The sequence below is a fragment of the Abramis brama genome (assembly GCF_963993115.1).
Source record: "Abramis brama genome assembly, chromosome: 9".
Lineage (NCBI taxonomy): Eukaryota > Metazoa > Chordata > Actinopteri > Cypriniformes > Leuciscidae > Abramis > Abramis brama.
Window position 1 is genome coordinate 8759636 of NC_139971.1, and position 12902 is coordinate 8772537.

Below are 12902 nucleotides of genomic sequence, written 5' to 3' on the forward strand. Positions count from 1 at the left end.
GCGAGGGAACCTCATCTTAATATTTAAAAGGCAGCTATATAGTTATACGACCAATTTATACAGTGAACATTAATATTACTACACTGTAAGTATATCTTTAAAATATTTTTTTTGTTTTAATAAAATTAATTTATTTTTACAATGTCTTTCTCTGAACTTTTCCATGGATGAAACATAAAACTGACGACATGCAAATGTGTTGCATTGCAATTTGTGTTGGTCTAACAGACGCATTAATAGCCGTTCATTCAAATTAAAATGTTTATCGCACTGAAAATTTGTCTTGGTGTGAACAGGCTTGTAGTGGTGGATGTTTTTTTCTTTTCTTCAGTGACTCTTTACGCCAGAAGATGGCGACCACTGATCTATATAAATGACACTTATATCAGTGGTGGCGATAAAGACCAAGTCATCTAATCATTCACTCAACCGTTACTGATAAAACTATTGACCTGCCGTTTAAGCCCTAAAAATGATTTAATTACTTTATTGAATTACTACTTTTCTATTTAAAAATGATTACTTACAGTTCTACTCAGAAGAATGTAACGCGTAATAAGTTGGTAGGAGAATTTACATCACCATCTACTGTCGGAAATGGGGAATGTGACCAAAAGCAAGGGAATTAAAGGGCATCTCCGTGGATGAAAAATGAATGACCAGAAAGTTGGATATCAAAAGCAGAGTAAAGTAAATCCTGCAACTACACAATTATTAGTGAATGGGACTCACTATGAATTAGATATTCTGATCACGATTGAGTAATTTAATAATTTTTTCAGCTGTTTTTTAAATAAATAAAAACCCTGCTTAATTCAAGAACAAAACACCAAAACCATATCCTGGTCTTCAGATGCTACCTGCATGAAATACACTGAGCAATTGATCAACAAGCCTGATGTGGAAAGGTTTGACAAAAGTGGACAGACTGAGAAGGTTATTGTACAGTCTGAAGCTGAGCTGTCCTTGTCCAGGACGATGGCAGAATCAAAACCTCGTAAGAGGCACCAGTGAACAAGAGAAAGTGGCCAGTATGAATGGATTCTGGTCCTATGTACCAGATTGACCCCCTCAGTTTGTGTTCCAGACCCCCTCCCTCAAACAGAAGATTCACTAGAACGAACAGGTTTCTCCTACATATAAGAGAGAAAACACATGTATGACAAGCTGATATACTAAAATCAATAACACCACAGCTCCAGATATTAGCTGTTTGTGCTGGTGTGATATTAGGTTTTAAGTCTCATGGGATTTTAATGATGTCAGAGCAAGACATTTTCAATTCATAAAACCAAGTTCCATAACGGGGTAAAAAACAACAATTGACAGTAGGAATAAGTCACTTTTTATTGAGTAAAAATCAGACATTGAAGACGTGCAGACTAAAAACCAGTGCAACAGTCACCATGATCCCCAAAAAAAAAAGTCTGCATCCAGCTGTAAAAAAATATGATCTATTTTCAGAGTAACCAATTTTCTTCCATCAGCAGAGCATCTTTATTTATTATTCCTATGTCTGTGCAAAGTATCGTTGCCTGTCCTGAAAACATTTTTCATTTTTCTATGTAACTATTGATTTTCCCACCTTTGCTTTTATAAATCAAAGCATTTCCCATATTACATCAACATTGAACCCATCTTTACACTGTAAATATGTAGTTTCATATCCTTTCAACATTTAAAACTAAAACAGCAAAATAACACAAAAGAAATCAACAAAGTAAAACAGACAACTAGGTCAACGCTGACCACTTAAATCGAACACAAACGCACCCGCAGTCTGGCAGACGTGTAACAAGAAAACACTCAGCGTCTGTGTCGACTGTGGCTTGAATGGCTGCTGCTGTGGTGTTTGCTTTTATGAGAGCGTTCGTACGAGCGCGAGCGTTCCCGCCGGTCGCGGTGATGGCCGCCGCTGCTACGCTCGTGCTTGTGCTTCTTCGCCAGGTCAGAGGCACCTCGATCCCGGTCCCGCTCTCTCTCTCGCTCTCTGTCCCGCTCACGGGGCTTGCTGGTGGAGCGAGAGCGGCTGCGCGACCGTTTCCGTTTGTGGGCGTGTCTGCTGTGCTGGTGCAGATCGTCTGAGCGCTGCTTTGACTTCAAGTGTGGCAGGAGGGGAGACGGAGGGCCGTGGTTGGCGTGTCGCCGTGGTGATTGGCTGCGGCTGTGAGAGCGGCTTCGGGAGCGAGAGCTGTAGGTGCCTGAGTGACTGTGCCTGTTATTGTAACTAGAGGAAAGGCAGCAATTGAGTATAGACACAAACATCATAGAGCATAGAGCAGCGCACTGCAAATGGTACTTACTGTCGTCTGGGAGAGCGAGATCTGGACCGGGATCTCGTTCTGGAACGAGAACGACTTGCACTCCTACTGTTCCGACCTAACTTGCTCTCCTTCCTGAGTCTGAGGAAAGAACAAGGAGGATGCTTAATCAGTGCTCTTTAATTAAACTAAACAAGTGTCTGATGACAGTCGCATAATTTGTCTGTCAAATAACTCACCCGTTGTGTGGGCTCTTAGAGCCCTGAGTCCGATCTTCTGGTTCTTTCTTCATGGCCTTAAGCGTTTGAGGGTTGGGAGACTTCTCATCTGCCTTCATTATGTTAGGAGAACCTAACAGGAAGCATTAGATTTTTTATAGGTTTACTGTTAACCTTAAACAGACGCCTGTAGACATCTTCAGGCTAGTGAGATGTGTTTCGAAGGGATTGTTCACTCAAGAATACATGTTCTGTTCTCATTTACTTAACTAAAAATAAAGGGAGAAAAATCAAGAAGGACAGACCATTTAGGCAAAGTAAGGGTAAGTGATGCGATCAAAATCTTATTTTATCTTTGTTGTTAAAAACAACAAAGATGCAAATTACAAATACAATATAAGCTAAAGTAAGTGTATTTACTGTAACTACAATTCAAGTAAGAAACTGAATAAACAAATGTAAAAAAAAAAAAAAATAGGCCTACATAGACTTCACTGTATGAATAAAATATACAGAGTCTTAACCCTTTCACGCGCAAGTTTAAAATATTTCCCCCAGAGTGAGTTTTTTCAAGGCGACCATTATTTAAGAACGTTCCCCCTTAATGTTTCCATGGCGACGCGTCACACTTGTCACGTGATACAGCCACAATAACACTGTATGGTAGATGTATCGCTTTTATATCGTTTTTCCTTTTTTATTCAAAATATTCACAACTTGCTTACCATGTCAACAACTATCTGATATTCTGATTCTCAAATATGTGTAAGGGAGTGTGTTTTGTCGTTTAAAAACCCTTATAAATAATCTTGATCTTTAAATACATGTAAGAAAGTGGTCGGTGAACTGGGAGAAGAATAGATTAAACTTTATAATTACTTACACAATGTGTATCTGATATGAACACCACACGTCGGCAAATTATATTTGAATAGATTGTTATTGCTGCTTCCATTGACATCAGTGTGTATTTTACAAACTCCAAATGTATTGTTTTACTAGTGCTTATGTGTATTTAAATCTCTGAAACCTAAATTAAACATTGTGTTTGAAAACACTGCAAATACTTGTGATATATGACAGTGCTGAGTGCGTCCGTCTCTGGCTCAGCGCCAACCAACGTGCGAAAGCACAGTTTGACGTCACTGTTCATTCTAAATCCCATATGTGGGACCGTATCGCTCAAAAGGTTAAAGCTACTAAAGTTATTCAGTCAAGGGCAGCAAGTGATTTTCTCTTTGCATTTTGTTGTTTTGACTAACATTTATGACACAGACGGTTTATTAGGCGGCTGTCACTTTAAGATTGAATGCACGGATCCAATATATTGACACATATCCGAACTGTCTACATTCACTTAATATATACACAACTGTTTATGTAAACCTTGTGTGTATTTGACAGTTTTAGCACAATTTAGTTTACTCACTCGCTGTGTGATAGGCCTTGTGTTCTGGTGTACGTGCTCAGAAAAGCTTATGTCAGAACAGCGTGAGAAAAAAAAAAAAAAAAAAAAAAAAAAAAATCTACTGGCAAAGCTTTAAAAAGCACGCAAATAATAAACTTTTGTGATGGCAAACAACTGCAATGCCACACGAGCGTAACCCTACTGCTGCATTGCTAAACGTGATGTGAATGTATGTCGCATTGTACAGTATGTTGGGACAGGGGCACCAGAACTGCACCTGATAGAATGTGGCTGTAACATGATGATACTACGATCTCTCTTTTATACCCTCGTTTGCAATATAAAATCGTGATATCACACACCCCTACTTAATCCCCTCACACATCACTCGTCGACACGGGAGTCTAATGTTGTCAAGCTCTCCAGTAGTTCATAGCTGTTCCATCTCCTTCATTTCAGTTTTGACCGTGAAACAATGGGTGTATGCATAAAGTCCAAAGTATACTTTAGGCTTTCCATTCCTTGTATGGAAAAAGAGCAGTTTTGAACAACGATGGTAAACTATGCTTAAAAGTAAAGCCGTTAGACTGCACAATAGGTAGAGGAAGTGACAACTTACATGGTTTGGATCCAGGAGAGAATCCGCCCAATATGGAGAGAGCAGGAGTGCCATCTGGATTCAGCCCTTTGGCTTTCAGTTTGGCTTCCTGTAGAGCCACCTTCCTCTTGTCCACTTCCTTCTCCACGAATTCATAATTTGGCTAAAAAACAAAGGAAACAAATCAGAAACAAAGACTCAATATAACACACGAGTGAAGACCTACTCATTTTAAAACAGGTCTAACCTTTTTTCTGGTGTACAACTTCAGAGTGGTTGTACATATATCTTTGATCTCCTCCTCTGTAGCACCAAACAGCTGGTACCAGAGCGGCCGAGAGGGTAACGATATCTGAAGGAATGATGGGAAAAGTCAGACATTAACACCACCACATCTCTGAGTAAACCCAAGAAGAGGTGATGAAGGACGGAGAACGGTTTTGTACCTGTAGCACTCGTGCAGCGAGGTAAATGCAGGCACAGGCGATGGTCTCAGCTTCAAATCTCACAAACACATTAGTGCGAAGGCTGTCGTTCATGTAGTTCCTGCAACACAGAAGGTGAACCACAAAATTGCAACTTCCCTGCATGGGTTGATCATCCATAACATCATCTTTATGTACGAGATTTGTCACATGATGCAAAAAGACCAAAAATAAATGGAGGCTTGAGCTTAACTTTGTCCTTTCCCTCTCTGCCTCACGTTCCTCTGTCGTTCTACAGAAGTTAAGGCAAGCATGCAGTGTGAATGGGCACACGCACACGTTCAGTGTAGCCATGTGCACATAGACAAGCTCATGGGAGGACATTTGTCAAAAATATAACTGGCTTGCATGCGACATTTCTACAACTTAGAGCTGCACGATTAATCGTTAAAAGATTGCGATCTCGATTCGAAAACCAAAACGAATCACCTGTGTCTATTAAACCTTTGACAAAAATCACACCAGAGCATTCAAACCTGCGTCTGCACTGCCGCTGAGCCAGAGAGGGCAGCCGTCATGAACAAACAAGTTTTTCAACCACACAGTATCGACATTCTGTTATCACAGAAGAACTGGTATGAAAGTTTAGATATAAACATCTCTACGGAAGCAATCAAAATAGAGTAAATCACCTTTTGAAAGTAACATGATGCTTCATTTATTCAAGAGGTTTGATCAAAAAAATGCTGATTCATTCATTAATGTAATCATTAATGTCATTGAATCATTCATTCAAACCAACTTTAAAATAATTCATTCAGATTCATTAAACATTTTAAACAGACTGCAGCAATTAACATTTGTTAGAACCTCTAGTAAACTACGTTATTGTTTAGCTGTGATCTCCGTTTGAAACAGAAGAATTGTGATTCTCAATTTATCCCGAATCGTGCAGCTCTACTACAACTCCATCTGTTTTTTCATAATTCCATCTTACATACTCGCTTAACTTTCCATAAAATAAGCAGATGACAGTGTAAAACGAAGAGAAACAGGAGCAGCAGGGATGTAGCACTGATGACTGCATGCAACTCATAACAATATACGGCATGCAAAGCGGGCTGAGGAGTTGCCCTGGGAATGGACAAATACAGGTCTCCTGTAGGATTAGGATATTAATATATAGGATATATATATTAGGATACACGGCTAAATGGAGACTTGCAGACAGACAATCTTTAACTTCAACTCTGGATGACTGCCAGAAATGAGATGCAAAGCTCTCTGAAAAAAGCAAGCAAGCAGATGGATACTATGGACCCAAAACGCTGTCATTACGAAAAATAATGGAAAGACTACATCTTTGTGAATTCCGCTGAAATAGAACCACTCTAGATTTTATACTGCAGGCCTTAGAACTAGGGTTGGGTATCATTTGAATTTTAGCTATTCTAATTCCAATTCTGATTTAGCTTATCGATTCCGATTCTTTTTGATTCAAAAAAAAGGTTAAAAAAAAAAAAATTGTGTCAAACATTTATGTCCAACATATTTATTCTTAGTCTTTTGGCCAAACATTTTGTTGCAGCTGATGTTCATAAACAAAAATCAGCTGCCAAAAAAAAAAAAGCCTGAAGAACATATTCCTAAAGTTTAAACTAAAATACCACAGCAAAAACAACCGATATAAATTTCAAACATTAAGACAAGTAAACTAATAAAATAAGAACAAATAAACAAATTAGCAATAGCACAAAAAAATACAACTAAACAGAGTTCAGGTACAGAAATTGTAATCAACTGTAAAATAACACTACATGGTTTGCTTTTTATAAATAAAATATAGATTAATCCTTATTAAAGTTACAAAAGTTATTCCGTCAAGATCAGTAAGTGATTTTGCTCTTTGATTAGCGTTAATGAGACTGCAGCAGGTTTATTAGGCTGCTGTCACTTTAAGACCTTATGCAGGATCCAATATGCGTTTTCTTTCTCAACTTTGTGTTCACTTATGACAACATGACTGTTTACGAGGATTTTGACATAATTTTGTGTGCGTTCAAGCCAAAGATGACGTACGAGATCTCAACTCAGTATCGCACACTATATGAGATGGCTCTGTGTGCGCGTTTTAGATATGTGTGCAAAGAAAACTGTGCACAGCGCAAGTGCCGAATTGAGTTCTCTTTCGCGTCTTCATGCGCTTGAAAATGGATTGAAATCACATTAAAATTCGCAAACAGGAATCGATAAGCGGAATTGAAGCTAATTTTATTACGAGTATCCGATTCCGGACCTTAAGTATCCAATTCCAGAACTGGAACCGATTTTCGATTCCCAACCCTACTTAGAATATTTGATTTATATGAAAATTCTGAGCTTCAAACATATCGTTCAAGCGTAGACTGAGCTGGAGAGAGTTCCTGTAAGACATAACGCCTCACACCAAATTATTGTGATAATAATTGCTTGAAGGAATAGCTCACCCAAAATAAAAAAACGTCATTTACTCACCATCATGTCATTCTAAACCCATGAAATTTTCCTCAGTGAAACACACACAAAAAAAGACAAACGTTCAATGTGCAAGACCTTCCCACCCCATACAAAGGAATAATATGGTGAACAGAGGCTGTCCATCTCCAAAATGAATATAAAAGCATGAAAAAGCATATTGTGCGCTATATTACAACTCTTCTCCATATAATAGCTTTGCGTGTGGAGAAGTGGCTATTCAGCAAAACTCTCATCGCCCAGTAGAGGTTTCAATACTATTTACACATATGCATTTTGCATGTTTATAATTGATCAAAATCTGGGGGAAAGAATTACAAAAGGTTTTTTAAATTTATCTTTGATATAAATCTTACAAATTTAAATAAAACAAATTATGTTTATGTAGAAGCACATAAGATTAGGACAGAATTAATCTTAAATTTCAGTTCAGAAGACTTTGAATAAAGAGAACAATGACCACTTTTTTGCCCTTTTTACATCTCGACAGCCTCTGGACACTATATGCTGTCAATGTATGGAAAAGAGCAACGTGAACATTCTTTAGAATGTATACTTGGCTATTCTATGAAGAAAAAAAACTAATCATACAGGTTTGGAAAGACATCAGGGTGAATGACAACAATTTTCCTTTTTGGGTGATTTACCCTTTAATTTGGAGTACATTTAGAAAGAAAAAAAAAGTAGTCTACGTATACCACCTAAATCTAATAAGTGAAGTCTAATAATGAAATGCAAATACTCAGGTTTTAAAACTACCTCATAAAAGGTGAAAGCAAATAATTAAAAAGAAAGAGAAAACTTGAAACTTGAAGCAAAAACAAAAAATACAAATCCTTTTGGACAACCGTAAGAAAACAAGATGCTGATGGCAGCTGGAAAAGGCCCCCTTCAGTGATTCTCGGGCAGAGAGCTCTCACTGGATTGGCTGTCTCGAGAAGGGCAGCCAATGGGGGGAGATTCCTGAGGTCATGTGGTTGGAGGAGCAGAGTTCAGAGGTTCTTTATGACACTTACCATCATGGACTACCCTTTAATCAAAGAGTAGAGAGAAAGGACAGAGTTAAACTAAGCTCTCCATTTTCCTTTAATTACAGCCATGAACAAGAGATTTAAACAGAAGACACACACACACATGAGCCACGAATACACCAATCCATCAGATGAGGGGACAGAAAAGTTACGTAAGAGGGTTAATTACTGGGCTGGTTACACCGCAGTGTCTAGACATCCAATCCAAGATTGCTTATTTACTCACCATGCTGTCTGGACCAGCGTTTGGTTCTTCTCACATTCAAGGACTTGCAGATACATGACGATTATCTAGAAAACCAACCAAACTGCATGTTAAGTTACTCATTTTGTTTTCCAACAAAACTATTAAGTGCAACAAAAGAAAGTGACATACCTTGTGTGGGTGTTTGACGTGGACGCAGAAGCCCAGCTCCTTCAGCACACGCCGTTCAGCTTTTATCACCTGGTTTTTGGTGTTTATGTAGTTCTGATCAAGTATCAATGGACTTGGACTCCTGATTTATGAAGGAACGAAAGTAAAATGGTTTCCCATACCCAAATACTATTCAAGACAATGAAAAAGTGCCTTTTGTTTGCTTCATTTTCAATTCAAATCATTCTGTTTCCCTTTCAACCAACTACAGGCAACAGGTCCAGTTTTTTTTGACTCCTGTAATTTCAGTTTAAGACTTTTAGTACTGCCACAAGTTACTAGCAAGAAAATGCTCCACCTCTCACCACATCATAGCTTCAACAGAATATATATTTTAAAAAAAAAAACACGTTCTACTATAAACGCACTAAGCAATATCACAATAATACACTAACCAGGTCAATCTTGGGAAACAAAAACCTCAACACACAGTATACAAAGTCTCAGCAGAACCATTAAAAAAACGTACAAGAGACGTGAGCTTTTTATCAAAAACACTACTTGAAGAACAAGTTCATGACAACATAGTAACAAGGCTGAGTCACGATTTGAGAATAGTACGGATGTACTTCAGGGTGTGTAAGGTAATCACGTAAATAACACTGCTCACCTTCACTACACGTTCAAAATCTGCAATACAACAGCAAAAAATACTGAGCAACTAAAAGGTGACCATCTAAATGAATTTTATTCTTGTTCTCTTTTAGCTATTAAAAACTAAAACTGTCCAGTTGTGATATCAAGAAAAAACACTTAACATTTAATACTTTACCAAAACTATGTTGTACACCTAAACAATATTACAAATTCAATTATTCAGTACTGGAAAAGAGCCTACATTTGACCAAAATAAAAGATTTAGAATTTTGCATTTTCTCTCTCTCGCATTGAAATAGAGAGAAAACTATCTAAATGTTTTCATTTTCACTGACATGACATCCAGACATGCAGAAATATTTCATAAACATTAACACAACATATTTAGTTTCAAGTCACACAATTACATCTGAAATCATAATAATCAAAAAAAATCTACACTAAACAACATGGTTAGTGATTTCTAAGGCAAAATGCACACAAAACAGCTCTGGCAACCTGATGTCGAAGACTGCATTTAATTGTGCATTTTGGACAATAAAGTGTCTAAAACACCCAATCCAAACATAAGACTTATATTACGACGCAAAAAACAAACAAAAAATAAACACGTTCTCAGTGTGCAACCCTCACAGCTCCTGTCATGTGAACATGTGCAGAGTGAGATATTTCTGTGGAAGCTATGACATGTGCGGTGAGGTGTCTCTTGATAATGAAATGAAAATTTAGATCGTCACCTGTGCTGGCAGAGACAATAAGCTTAAACTGAGATACAGGAGTCACCCAGACGCTTCGGACCAGCGGCCAACCTGTCGATCCCCGATATCCCAGTGACCGCTTTCAGACCACTGGCTTCTCCCGGGGGAGGGGGGGAAGCGACACCTCGCTCACTGTTGCCATGCCGACTGCTTCATCTCTACGTACCATTCCACATCACCCAGGCATTGGTAAATGTAGCTGGTCGCTGTTAGTTGGTTGCAAGGGAAAAGAGAATTCAAGTTAATACCGCGTCCTTGATTTCAGATGAACAATTTTTCCTTTTTATTCTCTTTTAATTGTTTGCAGAATTTAGACTAGCCAGTGATTTATGCAACATAGCCCAATTGCCATCATATTCCCTTGATCAAAATTAACCTTTTGAGCCGTTTGAACGTATTTTACTCGTTCAGGTAATATCCTGCTGTTACTACCAATTATGACTGATGACGGAACTGAAAAGCTTTAAAATGGTTTAGAATAAAGCAAACAAAATTAAGACATCATATCAACGACAAACAGAAGTGCACAGACTACTCACAGTTAACATGTTTAAGTATACCTGAATCATTTACAATTTGAGGTGATGACATTAAATGTTATTCAAAGAAAAATGAATCGGTTAAGGGTGGGAGGTTGGGCGCACGGGTAACGAACAGAGGAAACGGTGTGACAGAAGCCCTGCGAGACCGAGACATGCTTACCTTTTGCCTCGGAGCTGCCTTAAATGATGAAACACGTTGATGACGTCTCGAATTCGTCGAGGGGCTTCTTCGATCTTTGAAGCCAAGTTCATACAGGCCATGGCAACAATCTAGATAGAGAACAGATGACAGAAAGAGCTGTCAGAAACACTGCCACACAAGAAACCAAGCAGCATACATTAGTTGATAGGCCAATGTACCAATAAATATATCAATTTCAGAACTTGTACGAACATTTCAGAACATTCTTAAATGCTGATTTGATACTCAGTTATAAAAAAAAAAAAAATTAAAAAAAGCATTTCTATAATTCATTCTTTTGTAACAATATACTCTACCGTTCAAAAGTTTGGGGCCAGTCATTTTGTTTCTTCATTTTTGTTTTTTGAAAGAAATTAATACTTTTATTCAGCAAGGATGTGTTCAATGGATAAAAAGTGACAGTAAAGACTTATACTGTTAGAAGAGATTTCTATTTTGAATAAGCACTGTTTTTTTTTTACTTTTTATTCCTCAATGAATCCTGAAAAAAGTATCACAGGTTCCAAAAAAATATTAAGCAGCACAACTGTTTCCAACACTGACAATAAATCAGCATATTAGAATGATTTCTGAAGGATCATATGACACCGAATACTGGAGTAATGGCTAATGAAAATTCAGCTTTATATCACAGAAATGAATTATATTTTAAAGTATATTACAATAGAAAACCATTATTTACATTGTAATAACATTTCACAATATTACTGTTTTTCTGTATTTTTGAATAAATGCAGACTTGATAAGAGACTTCTTTCAAAAACGTTTAAAATAGTAATGTTTCCAAATTGATATATATATATATATATATATATATATATATATATATATATATATATATATATATATATATAAAATAAAGCTAAATAAATATTAAAATTGACAACATAGTGAGCTGTCTAACTAGACAGTGTTCCTTTCAAACAGGCCTAACGTTATGTATGATGCTCAAAAATTACACCAAGTTAGACAGTTTGTCTGAAAACAAGTCCATTATAATTACCCTGTTATGACGCCAACATAAATACACTATACAATTTGGTTATAATCTGATTGAATGTCATTTACAGCAGTTCGAACAACATGGCTGCCATCCGCATTGCTTGTAAATACGGCTTTATTCTCTTACCTCAAAACTGTGTTTCACGAAAGACTTCGAGTAGAAGAAGCGATGAAAAAGCACTTGTCCGGTCGCCATGGCAACCTGAAAAAGAAATGCAATTAAAGAAAATTTAATAAACCGCCCTGTTTTGTTTAAAAAGCAACGTCCGCCATTTTGTTTTTGTCTAGCCGACGGACACCGTTCGTGTAGACGTACAGAATCCATGTTACTGAACTCAGGATTAAACACTGTGTAAAAGCTAAACGTATATATCATTTTTTTAACAAGTCTTTTTAGTCCATGGGAAAGTTTGGCGTGTTTTGTCGAATTATAGGTGTTTGTTTGATAATGTCACATCGCAATTGTTTATTTCAACTTCCACCATAATATAACAGTTTCACTTAGATTCATCGTTTTTGTACTCCAACAAACATATGAATTACCTGCGGCAGGCGCAGCAGGATTCCGGCGGCCTGGATGAGCTCGCAGCCCAGGATCCGCAGGTCGGTCTCGACGTACAGGTCGAGGCCATCCTGCATAGACGGGGTTGGGGAAAGCTTTTCCTCTGGAATCAAAGAATTATCGATGGTGAGGAAGACTTCGGAATACACTTTATCCCCTATTAATATGCCTTCGCTATTAGCGGGAGCGTTTGCGGCGGGACCGGTGGCCATCGACGCCTCCATGATCGCTGTCGTCGGTACCTGCCGAGGACGTTAGAATCTAAATATTCTCGTAACCCAGAGCGGATAACAGCACTGCATACGGCTGCTTCTGTGAAAGCTCGCCGATTGGTGCAGAGATGTGTGTCATGTGACCAAAACAAACCAT

General features: G+C 37.8%; 1 protein-coding gene across 1 annotated transcript; it reads right to left on the reverse strand.

Moving 5' to 3' along the window:
• Positions 1 to 1328: 1328 nt before the first annotated feature.
• Positions 1329 to 12829, reverse strand: ccnl1a (cyclin L1a). Its single transcript, XM_084124741.1, has 11 exons — positions 12515 to 12829; positions 12099 to 12173; positions 10928 to 11037; positions 8832 to 8952; positions 8682 to 8746; positions 4932 to 5031; positions 4733 to 4837; positions 4507 to 4648; positions 2501 to 2612; positions 2304 to 2402; positions 1329 to 2227 (listed from the first exon to the last, which is right to left on the reverse strand). The coding sequence occupies exons 1-11, from the start codon at positions 12755 to 12757 to the stop codon at positions 1807 to 1809; spliced, it is 1593 nt and encodes a 530-aa protein (XP_083980867.1). The 5' UTR covers positions 12758 to 12829; the 3' UTR covers positions 1329 to 1806.
• Positions 12830 to 12902: the final 73 nt, after the last annotated feature.

Coding starts and splice junctions, on each gene's coding strand:
- ccnl1a (XM_084124741.1), bottom strand. CDS start 12,757: ATGGAGGCGTCGATGGCCACCGGTCCCGCCGCAAACGCTCCCGCTAAT. Junction 4,838..4,931: donor TCGCTGCACGAGTGCTACAG/GTACAAAACCGT, acceptor TCATTCCTTCAG/ATATCGTTACCCTCTCGGCC. Junction 2,403..2,500: donor TCTAAGAGCCCACACAACGG/GTGAGTTATTTG, acceptor TTCTTTCCTCAG/ACTCAGGAAGGAGAGCAAGT.